Here is an 18,681-nt window from a genome sequence, read left to right on the forward strand (position 1 = left end):
TTATATCGTTTCTCGCCACATTCTTTCTGAGAAACGAGGGGACTATCTGTATACGGTCGAAATAGATTTCGGCCTTAGCACGTCCGATCGAGTTCGAACGATGATCTATCGAAGTAAGATCCCGAAGGTGGAACAAACTAACCTCGAACCCGGGGAGGCCGATCCGTGTCAAGTTCGATATCATTATCAAGCTCGAATAGAAATCGAACCATAAGGCAGAGTAGATCTATCATGCTGATAATCCAGAGACCAACCAACATTGACCTCGAATCAATTCGAGGGCTTGAGCCAGGATCGGGCTCGAACCAAGATCAAGAGCTCGAATCGAAATCAAGCTCAAACCAAAATCGAGGGTTTTAAGCAAGATCGAGCTCGCAGACAAAAGCCGTTGCAATCCCACTAGAGAGAATCTTGGCAGAAATTGTGAAAAAACTGACTTATCATGGGTCTCCCACTGAATGTTTATTTTATTATGCTTAGAGCCAAATTCCTCCACTATAAAAGGGCTTGGTTACAATTTCTGTAAAACAAGTTTTCTCAGGCTTACATTGTAATAAAAGCGCTATATTCTTCTATAGTAAAGAGTCGTTCTTTCAGATTTCTTAGATTGATTCTATTTGTTGAATCCTAAGATTCATTGTTCCTGACAACCTTATCTATTTCGCATTCTCTGCAATCTATATTTATATTTCTATTTATCCTTATATTTTGTGTTAAGTTACGCCACACATCCTCGGAACTACGTATAAATTCAATTCTATCCATTTTTTGGGTAAACAAACTTATTTGATATTTAACACCATTCATCTACCGAAGCCAAAGACGGGTCAGTTTCTGAAGTAGTTTTGCTTCCTGAAAAGAAATATTTTTATAGTATTCCCTCGTGTCAAAAAGATTGGTACCATTTTCTTATTAGTCCATTTTAAACAACACCTTTTAATATTTTCTTAATAGAAAGCATTTATAACCATACCAATGCTATGGCATATTTAAAACCACAAGTTTCAAAAGTTTTAAAGTCACTCAAATGCTATGATTTATTTACCCCACGTATGGCCATAGATTTTGCCAATTTTTTTTTTTTTTGGCAAATACATGTTTGTTTATAGATTTTATCAATTTTTGGCAAATTTTCATATCCCAAAACTCAAATTCCAAAACCAACTCAAGAGCTGTTTTTGGCCCAAAATATTACCGTTTGGTTTTTAAAAAAAATTTAAAAATTGCCTCAAACTTTTGTATTTTTTTAAAAAGCCCACTTTATGTTATTATGACCGAACTAATCCATATCTACCCATTTTTCCCTCATTAAACTTACGCGGCTCTGTCCTTCTCTATAAACAAAAGAAAACATTCGCCAAAGTTGTTGTGTCAATCTGTGGCAATGACCCGCAGAGACAAAATTTGAAGGTAATTTGCTAAAATCTGCTAAGGTTTGTATAAATTGTCTTCAGATTTGTTTCGCTTGTTTTGTATGAATATTTTTCAGAGTTGGTATTTTTGATAGTTTTTAAAACTTATGGGTATAAGTTACATTTCATGTTTTTTCAAAATAAAAGTGAAATGTGTTTTGAAAAATTATGTCCAAACACATTTTCATTTTCAAACCAAACTTCACCCAAATCATATTTTTTAAAACAAATTTGAAAATATATGGTCAAACGCTAGCTTAAAATCACTAACTTAAAAATCTTATCTTCTATAATAAAATTTGTGCAAGTCAAACTAGGACAATAATTTTTAAACGGAGGGAGTAACAAAAAAACAGAAAGAATGAAGATTGAAAGAAGAGTTTTGGCCTTTGGGTTCTTGCATTGCTTAGTCGGAAGCTAATCGGGCAACCAAGAGATCATTCTGTACCAGAACTAAAGTATAAAGTACTGCTTTTAAGTAAAATGAAGTACAACTGAAAAATGCCAAGTTTCATAATAAAAGATTTCCTTTGACAATTCTTGGCCACCCAAAGTTAAATTGGAAAAGCATAACAATTGGTCCACATAATCACCGGCCCCATGATCCTTATATGACAATATTGCCACCAACTAGTGGCAGGATACTCTTCTCCCTTCCACATATCTACAACATTTCACTAGGATATCAACATTTAGCTAAAATATTGCATAGAAATTTGGCTGTAACTAGTGATACAGAATTTTGCTATGGAGGCTCTCAATGCAGCAAGTTTGACACCTCTTTCAGTTTTTTCTGATAGAAGAAATGAACCCAAAAAAATCCCATTCAAGAACCTTTCAAATTCAGCCAATTTTAGCACCAATTCATCAAATTCACTAGAGATTCTATCAAGAAAAGTTCAAGGGGGTCTAGTAGTACTTTCCTCAGTTTTCACTACAAGTTTAGCTAATGCATTAACATATGAAGAGGCACTTCAGCAATCAACTACTAGTACTTCAACAGCTGATTTTGATGCAAATGCCTTTGTTGAAACTGTGACAAATTTTGTATCTGAAAATCCTTTAGTCATAGCTGGTGGTTTTGCTATTTTGGCTTTGCCATTGGTTCTGTCTCAGGTGCTTGGTAATAATAAGCCTAATAAGAAATGGGGTGTTGAGTCTGCTAAAAAAGCTTATGCTGAATTGGGAGATGATGAGAGTTCAGAATTACTTGATATAAGGGGACCTGTGGAATTGAGGCAAGTGGGAAGTCCAGATATAAGGGGTTTGAAGAAGAAGGCAGTTTCAGTTGTTTATAAAGGTGAAGATAAGCCAGGGTTCTTAAAGAAGCTAGCTTTGAGGTTCAAGGAGCCAGAGAATACTACATTGTTCATTCTAGACAAGTATGATTTCAAAGTTATTCTTATGCTCATTCATTGTTTATAGCATGTGTTGTTCTGTGTTGAAGACATAATTAAGTAGTTATTAGAAGTGTACTCTCTTTAGCAGTTTAAACTTTTATATGAGATGGTTACATACTTCGCAAATAGAGAGGTCCTCAGTTCAAGTTTCATTATATACCCATTATCACAATAATGAATAAGAGAATTTCTGTGCTTGGCCCAAGAAAAAGAGTCAAGCCCGCACGTGATGGGGCATCTTAAAGATAAGTAATTCAAAGTGTGATCTCTCTAACTGTTTAAAATTATAGATAAGATGGTCACACACTTTAGCATTATGTTTATCCTTTTGGTATCTTAGTGAAACCTAGCAGAAATGTGGCTTTAAACTGATTTAGACAAAGAGTAATGTTCTTACATTTTTCTAATCAATAGAGCGCCAACATGCTTACACTGCAACCATCTTAATTAGTCGAATGAGGTGCAGCTTGATCATTAAACTTCTGAAACTTTCTCCTTCACTTCAAAATGAATGTTCTGCGAGTCACTTTTTGTAACTTCACAATATATGCCTTAAAAGTGTATTATAAAACTATTCACAAATTATACTTCCTCTGATTCTTGAGTTTAGTTATTTATATCTTTGTTTAAGAATTTTCTTCTGCTTATTGGATTGAGGGTTTAAAGGGAAAAATCAAAGATTTGCTGGCAAAATGAAATGTTTCTCTTGCTTGATGTCATGCTCTTTTTCCTGATATATACTGTGAGGAACTCTTGTATCAGCAAACTAGTTGAACAAATTAACTCTAATCCTGTCACTTTCTGGATTGTAATGAAGCCAGATTTGATGGGAACTCTGAATTGGTAGCGGAGCTTGTCACAGCTAATGGTTTTAAAGCTGCATATGCAATTAAAGATGGCGCTGAAGGACCGCGAGGATGGAAGGTTTTACATTTAAAAATCTCGTTACATTCTTAATTTTTAAAAAGTTGGTGGAATAAAGCATAATGAGGTCCAATTTCTGCAGAATAGTGGCCTTCCTTGGATACTTCCGAGGAAAACATTAAGTCTTGATCTCGGCAATCTGTCTGATGCTCTTGATGGTGTTCTTGGGGTATGTTTTTCTCTCTATAGAATGGTACTTTGCGTTATCGACCCTAAACGAAAATTAAGAGTGAGGTTCATTTAGGATGTTGCCGCTGGAAATTAATGAAATTGGCATCTCGCTTGTGATTTACTATGCACACAAGAAGTTTTAAAATATCCCAAGCCTTCCCTTTTGCCTTATTGCACATAAATGTGCCAAAACTATAGAGTTGTATTAAATATAACTAGGAAGCAGATTTTCGCAGGATAATGATGTTATCCCTCGGCCTTTTAGCTATGCTTTTCTTTTAGAAGTCTTACCAAATAGTGCAAATGGACAGCTAAGAAGTTCTGTTTTCCTGTTTTAAGTGCAAGGAGCAGTTGTACATTTCTGTTTTTAGAACTTCTGCACTTTAACTCCACAATCCTTAATTAACAGTTCCTAGGTGAATGGTTTGTGGATGACAGATACAAGTGACATCTTTAAAATATGATAGCTATAAGTGACATTTCACATAGTTTCTCAGCCTTGATATTTCTCAGAAGCTTTATGTTGTGAAGCCACTATGTATAGTTTGAGAAGCTATTTAGGAGACTACTTAACTTGCATTTATCAATTTCATTAGGCTATGTGGTGAATACTAGTATAGTACTACTATTCTAATCATAGACTGTTTCGGGTTTGCATTTTGACATGCTTAACTTAAATGAGATAACTTTGATGGAATGTGTATATACAGGATGGTTCTGATGCTGTTGCAGTAGGTTTAGGTGTAGCTGCAGCTGCCGGGTTAGGATTTTTGGCGTTCACAGAGGTCAGGCTCCAGAATATTTTATCCTGAACTTTATGTTGAGCATTCATTAGACAGCTTATTATCGGTCCTCCTTTTTCAGGTAGAAACGATTCTCCAACTGTTAGGCTCAGCTGCACTTATCCAACTGGTCAGCACGAAACTTCTATTTGCAGAGGTTCGTCAGCATCATTTGCAATGAAATCTTTTCTTGTCTCTCCAGTACGTGGACCTCAGAAACGTAGTTTTGGCAATATGAAATTACTCTTGCCTTAACTGCCCTATTCCTTCTTGAATTGTTTGTTTCTTTTACCTGTTGAATTATTGCTTCTCTTGCTCAGCTAAACATTCTTTGTCGGTAAATTATACCAAGTATATTGAAAACATATTACCTTTTATGCATACTAATTCTCGAACACCCTTAGCAAAATTCTTGTGGCGCCACTGTTTTCAGCGACATATTACATATATATCCTACAACTTTAGTAAGATCTTGAATCTAAAATTTTGTATTCTGACCACTTGAAGGCTCAAAAGATAACTTGTTAAGGAAACATCATTTAATTTACTTCTAAAACTGTTTCGTGCTATGATAGAAGGTGAATCGCATTTTATGTACTGGTACTAAGATGAGCTGGCCTCTGGTTTCCACCGGTTATTTAACATCGATACCGATCATGGTAGAAAATTATCAGACATGAGAGGTCCATTAATATTTTGACATTTTCACTTTCCAGGACAGAAAGCAAACTCTGCAACAAGTTGATGAGTTCGTCACCACCAACATTGCTCCAAAGGAGCTTGCAGGTGATATTAAGGTAATCTTCTCGTATGTCCAGAACTTCTTGAAGCGTTTTACTTCCCATATCAAAGAACTTTATGTTTTGTTTTCAACAACATAGTTCATAGTCACAGTTCCATTAGTCATGCACTTATGCTTCTGACTTTGAAACTTCAGCAAATAGGGATGGCTCTTCTTCCGACGCCCGTGACTAGCAAGGCTCTACCTGCAGCTGCAGAGACAACTCCAGAAATCAATTCAGTCCCTAAACCAGAAATCAAAGTAGAAGCTCTAACTGGAATTTCAAAGCCACTTTCACCATATCCTAGTGTAAGTTTTCCTTTTCATTCTGAGTAGTTGGTCTTATCATTTCACTATGACTTGCCGATTTTAATATCCTTCTTGCTGATTAAAGAGATGTCCCTTGTTTATATTCTGAGACATTGAGGTATTTCCAAATGGACAATTTTAATTCATTTATTTTGTCTATGTGACTGCCCTTTGCTTTCTCATGTTTTTCATTAACTGCATCATCTCTTTTGAGAAGGGATTCTTGGAGCAACAATAAAGTTGTCTCCATGTGATTCATAGGTCACGGATTCGAGTCGTAGAAGCAGTCACTAATACTTGAATTAGGGTAGGCTATTTACATTACAACCCTTGGGGGTGCGGCCCTTCCCCGGCCCCTACCTGAATGCGGGATGCTTTGTGCACCAGACTGCCTTTTTTACATCATCTCTTTTGAATTTGTTGATGCAGTATCCTGATCTCAAGCCTCCAACATCGCCGATGCCTTCACAACCTAGTGGCGGTGCGGAGAAAACTGAAACAGTTTCCAAGGTAGAATTATCTGCTGAGTCTACTCTGGAAATCAATTCGGTCCCTAAACTAGAAGTCAAAGGAGAGGCACTAACTGGAAGTTCAAAGTCACTTTCTCCATATCCTAATGTAAGTTTTTTCAGTTCATTCTCAATAGTTGATCTAATCATGTCGTTGTAATATGATATATGAATTCCCTTGCACCATATCCAAGATTTCAACATCTTTCCTGCTGATGAAATGAGGAGGTCCTCATTTGAATTCTACGATTCTAGTATTTGCCGAGTATCAGAAACAACTTGCCCTTCATATAAAGTGTAATTAGTAACCTGGAAGATGAGGCTGGTTACGTGAAAATACAATCATAGCATAAAAATATTTTTACACAGTCGGTGTATATTAAGTTAAATTCTTCCTTCTTTTGTGGTTGCAGTATCCTGATTTCAAGCCTCCAACATCACCAACGCCTTCACAAGCATAATACTTGACTTGCAGATTTCCATAAGGTGTTCCAATCTCCAGTTTGTGGAAAATTACAACGCGATATCTTCTTTCAAGTAAAAGCTAGCTCCTCCATGAAATTTTCATTTTACATTCTGCATATTGAAGGGAAATTTGTAACAGTAGAGATCCAGATCATTATAATCATTATGTCTTTCATTTTCATTCTTTGTAATTTATTGATGGATCTCATGTAGATACAAATGTAGCATAAACTTTATGTTACTTTGGCAGTACAATCACTTCTAAGCAGAAGCTTAGCAATATATTATGAATAGAATTTACATTATATAATTTTTTACCCGGTTAGTTTAGTTTACCTTGCATTATGCATGGAATTACACATTAATTAGTTTTACTAAACCTTGAAATAGCTTACCTTCGCTTGGATATTTCTCTTTTATTCTTGACCTCTACCATCTTGCTTGTTATACGTGTAAACGTATTATTATTATTCAGTATTACCATTGATCAATGATGTCTATTCCTTTCCCTTCTAAGTTGAAAGAAAAAGGTGAACAAGCGGTCTGTGATTTTTAACATAGAAGCAAAATGGGAACTCATTTTACTTACGGTAAAATAAGAGTAAAGAACCGAGGAGCCAGGGGCAGAATAGAGGCAGTGGCGAGGTTAGGTTTTTGAGCAAGTAGATTAAAATCAAAAAAGTAAATACGCAAAAAAATTAAGTTGATTCAACCCATGGTATATAAATATATATAAATAAAAGAATTCGACCTTCTATGTGTTTACTCTTAAAAACGGATAACAGTTGAATTTATACGCAGTTTTAAGGATATGTGGATTAATTCAATACAAGTGAACAATGACGTTAGATTAAGCAAATAAAAGACGTAATAAATGGTCAAACCAATGATAAGAGTGATCCCGAGCTCGGTTAATGGCTTAATGAGGAACCTGCCTTCGGTTCCGAACTTGCACTTATGAAGAACTTATGAACAAAAATAAGAACTTTTAATAACTTTTTAGAAACAAAGAGACTAGAAGTAAATTGCCTTGGTATGCCTATTACAATATCTCTAATGAATAATAAATTTTCCTTTTATATAGTAGGGGAGTTTTACCCTAAGTACAATCCTAAGAAAGATAAAAATCTTCCTTTTCGCTAATCACTGATTTTCTGCCGATACAGGGAGAGATTCACGGTGTGATATCCGGTTGGGCACGGACAATACGGCCCTTTGTAAGTCATGTGCGGTTATTTGGTAATACTCTCCAAAGTCTTGGGACTCGAACCGGACCCGGTGGACGTGGTCCCGATGCCCCCGAGGGCAGGTGTTTTGCTCGGACCCTGATACGAGGGGCTCCTCGCTCTAACTCTGATTCCTTACGATCACGTCCCTGCTTTGTTTGCCTCACCGAGAAAACCGGGGTGCTCAGTGGGATCGGTTTTACCCGTATACAGATAGACCCCTCGTTTCTCAAAGAGTTAGCTTGCCGAAACGATGGGAAACGACAGATGTCTCCGGTTCCTTCCTTCATACGTTGCGACGAGGGAACCAAAACATCCCATTAGTCGCGTCGTTCTGACTTCGTACACGTGTCGCTCATCGGTCGGTTGGCCCCGAACGCGAAGCGTCAGCTGTTTCCCTTTAAAAGCATCCTCCCTTTGTTCTTTTTCTACTTTTCGACAAAATTATTACCTTCGAGCTTTCCAGCCATCATCGAACCTTCTTCAAATCTTCATATCTTCATCCGTGTTCTTCTATTTTCATAGTGCTTTCCATATTTTTACCCAGATTTTCTTTAAATCTTCATACTTTGTTCTTCATCTTCAAAACCCGCTTTTCCAAAACTTTGCATTTATTCTTCATATTTTCAAACCTCTCTAAGATAGCAATGGCCAAAATATCGAAATATGTTCTTCAATAAGTTGCCTCTTCGTCTTTCCAACCAGCCGTTGATACTGAGACGGTTGCTTCTCAAGTAGTTACCCTTGAAATGGCGCCTCCCGAGGTGGCTGATGATCAACCAGCCACCGAGCCCCCCTTGAAAATGTTCATCCCCGGGGGCTACTCAATTTCAGACAACTTTAAGGTCGAGAAACCCTCATGCAAACAGGACCGGGGTGAAGGGGTATCAAGGTACATATGCTTTGTGACTGAAGACGTTCTTCCCAAAGTTTGAAAGGACTGCAATTGGGAGGGCAATGACGTATTAGTCCCCGGGCCCGAGAACGTCATCACTACCCATGTGGAGGGGTACTTAAGTGTTTATACTTACCACTTCACACTGGACCCGGTGGACCCGATCGTTCTGGATTTTTGCAAGAGGTACGAGGTATGCCTCAAGCAAATTCATCCATTATTGTGGAGGATCGTGATCCTCCTTCGCTACTTCGTGAACAAGACCAAGTCTCGTCGGTTCACGATCGACCACCTGCTTCGATTATACAATCCCTGAATGTTATGAGGGGGACTAATCAAGCTTACTCGCTGGGCCAGCAAGGCCTCCTTTTCGAGTATCGATGAAGACTGGGACCGGGGCTGGCAGGGACGCTTCGTCCGAGTGAAAACATAGGATTTAATCCCCCCCCCCAATACATGTCATTCCCTGAGAAGTGGAATGCGTCTCGTAAGTGCAATGTCTCTTTAAACATCAAAATTCTTTTTCTTCAATTTCTTTTTTCTCATTCTTGCTTGTGGTTGCGCAGCTTTCGCCCCGATTTCGAATACAGTTCCCCAGCTAAAGGAATGGATCGAGGGCATTTGTACTCAAATGTCGTACTTTGAGCGCACATGGCGCGGACTCTCGAAGGGCCTATGGGAGGCCCGTTCTCATGGTAAGGCCTCTTTTTGAATGGCCAATACCACATTTCTATCTTTTATTACACTAACTCCTCTTCCCTTTGTTATTGCAGGTTTGACTAAGACCACCTAACTTAGGCCTTCAAAAGGGGACAAGGATGTGCTGCATCCGTTGATCCCTCCGTTGCTGCCACGGAGGAAGAGAAGAAAAGGAAGAGAAAACCCCCGGGCTCTGAGGTAAAGAAGCCAAAGAAAAGGGTGCTCTGCAAGCCCAGGAGGGGATCTAGTTCCCGAGCGCTGGATTTCGATTCTCTTCTCCAGTTTAGAGATGAGCCAGAGGATGAACCTACTTTTGTTACCCATGGGACGACTTATTCCGGGGAATCGGAGGCATTCGAGGGGGAGACTCGTGAGATCGACCCCCCTTCAACTCAAAAGACCAACGTGGATACCTGGGGTGAAACTCCCCAGGATGCCGGCTCTGCTCCAAAGGAAGCACTCGATATAATTAAAATCTCGGGGATGCCTTCCTATAGTGAGTCCATGCTCGAGGAGGCCTAAGAAAGAAAAAAGAAGTCCAATGAGGGGGTCCATGGTGAGGACAATCCCCTTCATTCATTTTTCGATGGTGTGGACTCATCTGCTTTGGAAGACTTCTCCGGGCTGGGCGACCTGGAAGTTCCAAAAAAGGATGCATCCTCGGAAACTGGCGGGCCGAGCTCGAGCCCAAAATTGATTAATTAGTTCCCTACTTTCAGTGTGGACCCGGTCATAAGAGATCAATTATACTGACCATCCTGAAGGATACCCGGGTTTTGTCTGCTCCTGTGGGGGTAACTAGCTACCTACGATGCCTGGTTATTGAGGAGGACCAGGAAATAATAAATGAGGTGAGCGTGCCATGACTTTTCAATGAGGCGCAGCAGGCGCTGACCCGGGTAAGGCATCTCTACTTTCCATCGATCTATTGTTATATGTGTTAGACGTTTTTTGCCTTTTTGCAGGCCTCAATACTTCATCACGAGAGTTTCCTTCGGTACCGGGTTGAGGTCAATCAGCTTGAGCTCGAGATCAAGGAGTTTGCCGAAAAAAGGGACATGTACAATCTCCTAAGCGAGCAGCAGGAGGGGGTGCTAAGAACCTCCAGGACGAGCTGGATGCAGCTTAGAAAGAAGCATCAGCCTTAAGGCAGGAGCACACCGACTTGGTAAAAAAGGTAAAGGTTTTGAAGTTAGAAATAAGGGTCTGACCGTAGTGGCTAACAACAATACCTCACACGTCCAGCAGAAGATCGACCAGATCGACCAGATGGACCTGCTGGCCTTGGAGAAGGAGACCGCCCAGGTCAAGCTATCTTTGGTGGAAGTTCAGCTTCGGGTAGCGAAGGAGAAGGCTGATACACGGGCTCAGCAATATGAGGATATCCGAACATAACTGGGCTCGGCCATCACTGAACGGGATGCCCTTGATAATGATCTTTAAATAACGATGTCCGGGTTGGAGATAACCTCGAATGATGCTGACGAGATGGTGTCTCAATATAAGGACAATGTCGAAGCAGTTGAGGCCCGCCTGAAGACAATTGTTGAGTACGTGAGGCGGCTATCCCGAAGGGAGACCCTCGAAGAAATACATTCCCGAGGCTTCGACCTATCTGCCGAGATCGAGGAGGCAAAAAGACTTGAGGTCGAGGCAAAGAAGCTAGCTGATCCCTAAGGTGAAGGGGGCTCCGAGGGCTATGAAGAATCCGAAGGCCCCGACGATTCTGTTGACGAGTCGAGTTTCGGTGAAGATCAGGCGTAAATGCCTTAGGATTTTTTAGTTTTTGTATTCTGTACATATTTTTTGTTGAGGCTGTTTTTGTTGGGCCTTTGTAAAGATATTCTAGAATATATAAAATTTTCCCCTTTTGGAAATTTCTAGTCTCTACTATCTTAGCATCTTTTTATAATTGCAAATATTTCTAATTCCTTAGCACAGAACCAAACATAGTGATAAGTCATTTATTTTTCTGATGTCCGATCAAAACCTGACCTCAATGCAATTTTGCTCGAAACTTTTGAAAACTCGGAGTTACCGGAAGTTTTTTCAAGATGCTTAAGTGTTCTTAGATGATGCCTTTTCCGAGGGTGACCTTTTAACAGGTTTAGAATTTTGTTGAAGGCCTTACGTTTTGATTACGGGATTCGGATGTCTCCAAGCCATTTTTTAGGGTGGCCATAGCCTTTTAGGTTTGGGCACTGCCTAATAAGTTTTGTACCTCGGGTTTTGATGACCCGAGCTGCCCGAACTTATTTCGGACGACGGTCCCCGAGTAGGGGTAGCCCTTTGGTCTTGGATAGGGGTGGCCCTTGGGGCTGATAGTCCCCAGGTAGGAATAGCCCTTCGGCTTGATGCTTTAAGAAGCAAAAATATGTAATAGCAAGGTAGAAACTTTTTTTATTTCTGTGTGTAACGTACAAGATTGAAAGCGTGTAAAAGCTTGTATTATGGCTAAGGTGGCCTATGTGGGTATGGTTCACTTGACCGTTTGGTCCTTATAATAAATGCTTACCACCGAGCTTAGATTGTTCAAGCACAAAGTTTCCTTTCTTCCTTGCTAAAAAGCTTGACCCGAGGGTGATGGCCCCCAGTATTCGAGGTCAATCTCGAGAGGGCTCGGATACTGTTGATGCGACCATTGACTCCGATTTAAAGTCGGTCTTCGATTCTAATTTAGCATTATTGACTGTTGCCGCATTAAAAACCTTGCTGGAAGCCTCATTTGGGACTAAACAGGTTCAAGGGAAAAAGAGTACAACGCGTGCTTTCAGACCTAACAACCACATTCTGTTTTAGTTGTTGCCTGCAAGTGTTAGTCCGATTTGTAATATTAAAAAAGGTGACTGAGGTCATACCTTAGCAGTAGTGCCATTTTAAGTGTGGCATGTTCCAGTTGTTCAGTAGTTGTGCACCGTTTCCTGTTTCGAGTTTGTATGAACCTTTATCGGTAATCCTGATGACTTGATATGGTCTTTCCCAATTCAGTCCCAGCTTCCCTTCATTCGGGTCCCGGGTGTGCAGTGTTACTTTTCTTAACACCAAGTCTCCGATATTGAAGTGTCGTAGGTTGGCTCTTCAGTTTTAATATCTTTCTATCTGTTGTTTCTAGGTGGCCAATCGGACTAGGGAGGCCTCACGCTCTCGTCCAATAGTTCCAGGCTTGTGTCCATGGCCTCATCGTTTGATTATTCTATTATTAGCACTTCAACTATTATTAGTACTTCAGCACCGTAGACCAATGAAAACGGAGTGGCCCCGGTGCTTAGATTTTGAGGTCGTACGGTATGCCCACAAGACTTCGGGAAGAATTTCCTTCCATTTTCCTTTGGCATCGGTCAACCTTTTCTTCAGGTTTTGAAGTATGGTCTTGTTTGTATACTCTGCATGTCCGTTACCACTAGGATGATAAGGTGTTGACAAGATATTTTTGACCTTATGGTCCTCAAAATATTTTCTTACCTTGCTGCCGATGAATTGCTTCCCGTTATCACATACTATCTCGGCCGATATTCCGAACCAACATATTATGTGATCCCAAATGAAGTCGACGACTTATTTTTCCCAGACCTTCTCGAACGCTTGAGAATCGACCCACTTAGAAAAATAGTCAGTCATAAATAGTAAAAATCGAGCCTTATCGCGTTCCCATGGCAGGGGACTGACAATGTCCATTCCCCACTTTATGAACGGCCAAGGTGACAAGACCAAATGTACCAGTTCTCCGGGTTGATGGATCATTGGTGCATGCCTCTGGCAACCTTCGCATCTCCGTACAAAGTCCTTAAAATCTTTATCCATGTCGATCCAGTAATTGTCGGCTCTGATTATCTTATGAACCAAAGATTTTTCCCCCGAATAGTTTCTGAAGGTGCCTTCTTGAACTTCCCTCAAAATATATTCGGTGTCTCCCATCCCCAAGCATATGGTGAGTGGGCCATCAAACGATCTTCTGAATAGAGTACCTTCGGATAGGCTAAACTTGGCCGCCTTTGTGAGCAAAGCTCTCGATTCTTCAGGATCCGAGGGCAGCTTCCCAATCTTCAGGTAGTCTATATACTTGTTTCTCCAGTCTCAAGTTAAAGTTGTTGAGTTTATTTTGGCATGGCCTTCTTTCACTACCAATTTCATGAGTTGTACGACTATTCCTGAGCTAAATTCATCATCATCAACCGATGATCCCAAGTTAGCCAGAGCATTGGCTTCACTATTTTGATCCCGGGGTGCGTGTTGTAGGGTCCATTCCTTGAATCGATGCAGTGTTACCTGTAATTTGTTCAAGTGCCTTTGAATTCGTTCCTCTTTTACTTTGAATGTCCATTGACTTAATTTACCACAATGAGGGAGTCACACTTAGCTTCGACCACTTCGGCCCCTAGGCTTTTAGCCAATTCGAGATCTGCAATCATGGCCTCATATTCGGCCTCATTGTTAGTCGATTTCACAGTTCTAATAGATTGCCTAACTACGTTACCCACAGGCAACTTCAACATGATGCCGAGTCCGTACCGCTTTGCGTTCGAGGCACCGTCCGTAAAGAGGGTCCAAACTCTTGAGGAAGTCCATGAGGTTAACAACAATTCTTTTTTGACTTCGAGTATTTAGGCCGGTGTGAAGTCGGCCACAAAGTCTGCCAAAATTTGAGATTTGATAGCGGTCCGAGATCAATATTTGATATTGTACCCGCTAATTTCCACATCCCATTTGGCCAATCGGTCCAAGAGCTCGGATTTTTGCATTATGTTTCTTAGTGGGTAAGAAGTTACGACGCATATGGGATGGCATTGAAAATATGGCTTTAACTTTTTGGAGGTGCTTAGCAAAGCGAGCTCCAATTTTTCTAGGTGAGGGTACCTTGTTTTGGACTCGCATAGAGTTCTACTAACATAATAATTGGGAAATTACGTACCTTCATCTTCCCAGACTAAGACTCCACTTATCGCTATCTCGGATACCTCTAAGTACATGTACAATTGCTCGTCTACCTTTGGAGTATGGAGCAGGGACGGACTCGAAAGATATCGTTTGAGTTCTTCTAAAGTTTGCTGGCACTCCGGCGTCCACGAAAAGTTATTATTCCTCTCCAATAATGAGAAGAACTGATGGCTCTTATCGGAGGACCTCGATATGAACCGGCCTAGGGCAGCTATGCGCCTAGTTAGCCTCTGAACGACCTTGACACTGTCCACCACGGTGATATCTTGTATAGCCTTAATTTTGTCGGCATTGATCTCTATCCCTCAGTTGGACACCATGAATCCGAGGAACTTTCCGGATCCGACCCTGAATTCGCATTTCTCCAGGTTCATCTTCATATTGTATTTCATCAATATGTCGAAGGTTTCCTGCAAATGTTTCAAATGGTCCTCTGCTCGTAGGGACTTAACTAATATGTCGTCAATGTAAACTTCCATTGATTTTTCTATTTGTTCTTCGAACATCCAGTTAACTAGGCATTGATAACTGGCACCGGCGTTTTTAGTCCGAACGACATTACGTCATAATAGTAGGCGCCGAATTTAGTGATAAATGAAGTTTTTTATTGATCGCCCGAGTCCATCCGGATTTGGTTGTACCAGGAATAGGCGTCAAGAAAGTTGAGTATCTCATGCTCGGCCGTTGCATCGATCATGCGATCGATGTTAGGAAAAGGAAAAGAATCCTTGGGGCACGCCTTGTTCAAGTCTTTGTATTCTACGCACATTCTTAATTTATTTCCCTTTTTAGGCACTACTACTATGTTAGCCAACCAATATGGGTACCTAACTTCGCGAAAGGAACCTATTCTAAAGAGTTTGGATACCTCGTCTTTGATGAATACATGCTTGACTTTGGACTGAGGCCTCCTCTTCTATTTAATCGGGTGGAACTTTGGATCCAAGCTTAGCTTATGAGTGATTATTTCTGGCGGGATCCATGTCATGTCTAGATGGGACCAAGCAAAACAATCTACATTAGCTATAAGGAAATTAATGAGTTTTTCCCCGAGCTCGGGAATTAACCCCGTGCCGAGGTATACCTTCCAATCGGGCAAGTGTTCGATCAGTATAACTTGCTCCAGCTCCTCGACCGTTGATTTTATGGCGTCGGAATCATCAGGAGTGATGAACGACCTAGGGACTCCATAATCATCATCCTCGCCCGCTTCTTGATTCTCCGGTTCGGTCGTGGCCAGTGACAGTGATTGCTATTTAGTTTCTTCTTTCCTAATTGGTTCCAGGTTCTTTGATGTTGAGACTGCGGACATTGGGATCACTTCGTCGATCACGAACATTTATTTTGCGGTCGACTGCTCTCCGTAAATCATCTTGATCCCTTCCGATGTGGGGAACTTCAGTGCCAGGTGTAGTGTCGAGGGTATTGCCCTCATGGTGTGAATCCATGTCCTTCCTAGTAGAGAATTATATCTCATATCCCATTCAATCACATAGAACTTCGTTTCCTGAATGGTCCTGACGGTGTTTACCAGCAGGGTTATCTCCCCTTTAGTAGTTTTGCATGCCATGTTGAATCCATTTAAAACCTAGAGTGCATGCACTATTTGGTCTTGTAGACCCAGCTGCTCTACGACCCTCGATCTGATGATATTGGCTGAGCTACCTAGATCAATTAACACACGCTTAACTCGAGTTTTATTTATGAGTAAAAATATTACCAGTGCGTCGTTATGCAGTTGCACGATGCCTTCAGCGTCCTCATTGTTGAAAGAGATGGTCCCCTCTAGCATGTAATCTCGAGTTCGTTTTTCCCTTGTAATGGACACTTTAGTTCACTTTAGCATTGGCCCCTGGGGGACGTCGACTCCACTAATGATCATGTTGATGACGTGTTGAGGTTCCTCTTGCTCGGTCTGTTTATTGGAGTCCCTATCCCTGAAGTGATATTTGGCTTGATCACTCAGAAATTCACGGAGGTGCCCGTTATTGAATAAAAGGTCCACATCTTCTCTTAGTTGTCGACAATCTTCAGTCATATGGCCGTGAGTGCCATGATACTTTCACATTAGGTTGGGGTCTCTTTGGGCAGGATCTGACTACAATGGCAGAGGGCACTTGGTATCTTTGATGCATCCTATGGCAGATACGATGCTGGAAGCATCGACACTGAAGTTGTATTCCGATAATCTCGGTGCTTCCCTGGCCCCGAGTGGCCTGTCGAAACCATTTTACTCATGAGTCCCCAGCTATTGTGGCCTCGATCGCTCCTTTTTTTTGTTCCTAGCAGAGTCACGTCCGGATCCACTACCCCTTCGATCTCCGCTATACGGTTGATACTGATCTCTGTTCGGCCTTGGTTCATGATCGATGACTCTTTTAGACTTGTCATTAGTTCTAATGGGATATACGAACCCGGAAGGAGCTCCGAGTTGATCATCATCGACTCTGATTTTCGATTGGTACCTATTATGGACGTCAGCCCAAGTTACCGTTGAGTACTCTATCAAATTTTGTTTCAGCTGTTGTGAAGCCAAGGAGCTTTGGGGGTTGAGTCCTTGAGTGAACGCTTGAACGGACCAATCATCCGCAACCGGGGGTAGGTCCATTCGTTCCACCGGAAACCTCGACACAACTCCCTGAGCATTTTGTTATCTCTTTATTTCACTTTAATGAGGTTATCTCTTTGTTTCACTTTAAAGAGGTCTGATTTTCTGGTCTCGACTTTGATGGCCCTGGCATGAGCTTTTATGAAGGCATCTACAAGAATAGCAAACGAATCAATGGAATTAAGGGTAGGTTGTGATGCCATATCATCGCCCCTTTCGACAGGGCTTCTCTGAACTTTTTCAGCAGTGCCGACTCAATTTCGTCATCTTCTAAGACATTTCCCTTGATGGAACACATGTAGGAGGTCACATGTTCATTTGGATTGGTAATTCCGTTATACTTTAGAATTTCGGGCATACGGAACTTCTTCAGGATTGGTTTCGGTGTTGCGCTCGGAGGGAAAGGATTTTGGACAAATTTCTTGGAATCCAGGCCTTTCAATATCGAGGGTGCTCCTGGGATTTGATCACCCCTAGAGTTATAGGTCTCCAGTTTCTTGTCGTTGGCTTCGATCTTCTTTTCCCCCGATTTCACCTGCTTTGTCACTTACTCAAGCATCTTTATTATTTCGGGGTTGGTCCTGGGTTCTACTTCACCCGGCCTTTCAGTGGTTGGTTCATTTCTTCGGGCGGGTACAACTTTACTGGGCCGGCTTTGGTTCTGTAGCTGAGCTATCGTCGCTTGTTAAGCTTGTAACATTTCGAAGATCACCTGCAATTGATACCATCACCTTCACTGACGAATGTAGCCTGGGCTAGTGATCGGGCTCCTCCACGAATGCTGTTCTCGGGGTCGGGATGCATGTTTACGTCGATGGCCACATGCGAGTTAGCATCGATTAGGTCCCCGACCAGAACTCCATTGGGGTCAACAGGGGGCACCTCGTTGCTGGGCACTATAATTATCATGACCCAAAATCGCACCCGTCGTGATGGAGCCTATCGCAATACTAGGAAAGCCGACAATCTCAATAAACTCCCATATATTTTAAGTTTGAAACCATAATATCTAAATTTAGTGGAAGAAAAACTCATAAATACATATACAAACACTTCAAAAACCCGGCGTCACTGAGTACATGAGCATCTAATATGAATACAAGTCTGAACAATATGGTCTATAATAGTATAAGACCAAATACAGTAAACAAGGAGATAGGGAAGGAGAGGCAAGGTCTGCGAAACACGACAACTACCTTTGAATCACCGAAAAATCAACTATGCGAAAGAAATCAACACCCGCTATGGCAGGGAACACCTGAATCTGCACATGAAATACAGGGTATAGTATGAGTAAAACCAACTCAGTAAGTAACAATAATAAATAAAGAACTGAAGATAGTGACGAGCTACACAATTATAGTTCACTTTTAGTAATTCCAGCAAAGAATAGACATGTTTTCAAATCCATCAGTTTAAGTCAAATCAATTTTATACAGTTCAAGTTCATGTAATCCAGATATAAAATCTTTCAGAGAATTTCACAACAATGACAGACAGCAACTAAGTGCAACAACAAATGAAAAGCAAGTACAGCCTCTCAGGGGCAACAATCACCGAATTCG

The 18,681-nt window shown here is 41.0% G+C and overlaps 1 protein-coding gene across 1 annotated transcript; it reads left to right on the top strand.

Moving 5' to 3' along the window:
• The first annotated feature begins 2,044 nt into the window (after positions 1 to 2,044).
• Positions 2,045 to 7,063, top strand: LOC104096434 (rhodanese-like domain-containing protein 4, chloroplastic). Its single transcript, XM_009602794.4, has 9 exons — positions 2,045 to 2,794; positions 3,634 to 3,736; positions 3,819 to 3,905; positions 4,618 to 4,692; positions 4,772 to 4,846; positions 5,406 to 5,486; positions 5,627 to 5,779; positions 6,209 to 6,397; positions 6,702 to 7,063. Exons 1-9 carry the CDS (start codon positions 2,160 to 2,162, stop codon positions 6,747 to 6,749), a joined length of 1,446 nt encoding a protein of 481 aa, XP_009601089.1. The 5' UTR covers positions 2,045 to 2,159; the 3' UTR covers positions 6,750 to 7,063.
• Positions 7,064 to 18,681: the final 11,618 nt, after the last annotated feature.

The sequence above is a fragment of the Nicotiana tomentosiformis genome, chromosome 8 (genome assembly GCF_000390325.3).
Source record: "Nicotiana tomentosiformis chromosome 8, ASM39032v3, whole genome shotgun sequence".
In the NCBI taxonomy this organism is placed as follows: domain Eukaryota; kingdom Viridiplantae; phylum Streptophyta; class Magnoliopsida; order Solanales; family Solanaceae; genus Nicotiana; species Nicotiana tomentosiformis.

Excerpts from the sequence above, each read along its gene's own strand:
- LOC104096434 (XM_009602794.4), top strand. The coding sequence starts at position 2,160 with ATGGAGGCTCTCAATGCAGCAAGTTTGACACCTCTTTCAGTTTTTTCT. Across the intron at positions 3,906-4,617 it reads CTCTTGATGGTGTTCTTGGG|GATGGTTCTGATGCTGTTGC; the intron begins GTATGTTTTTCT and ends GTGTATATACAG. Across the intron at positions 6,398-6,701 it reads CACTTTCTCCATATCCTAAT|TATCCTGATTTCAAGCCTCC; the intron begins GTAAGTTTTTTC and ends TTGTGGTTGCAG.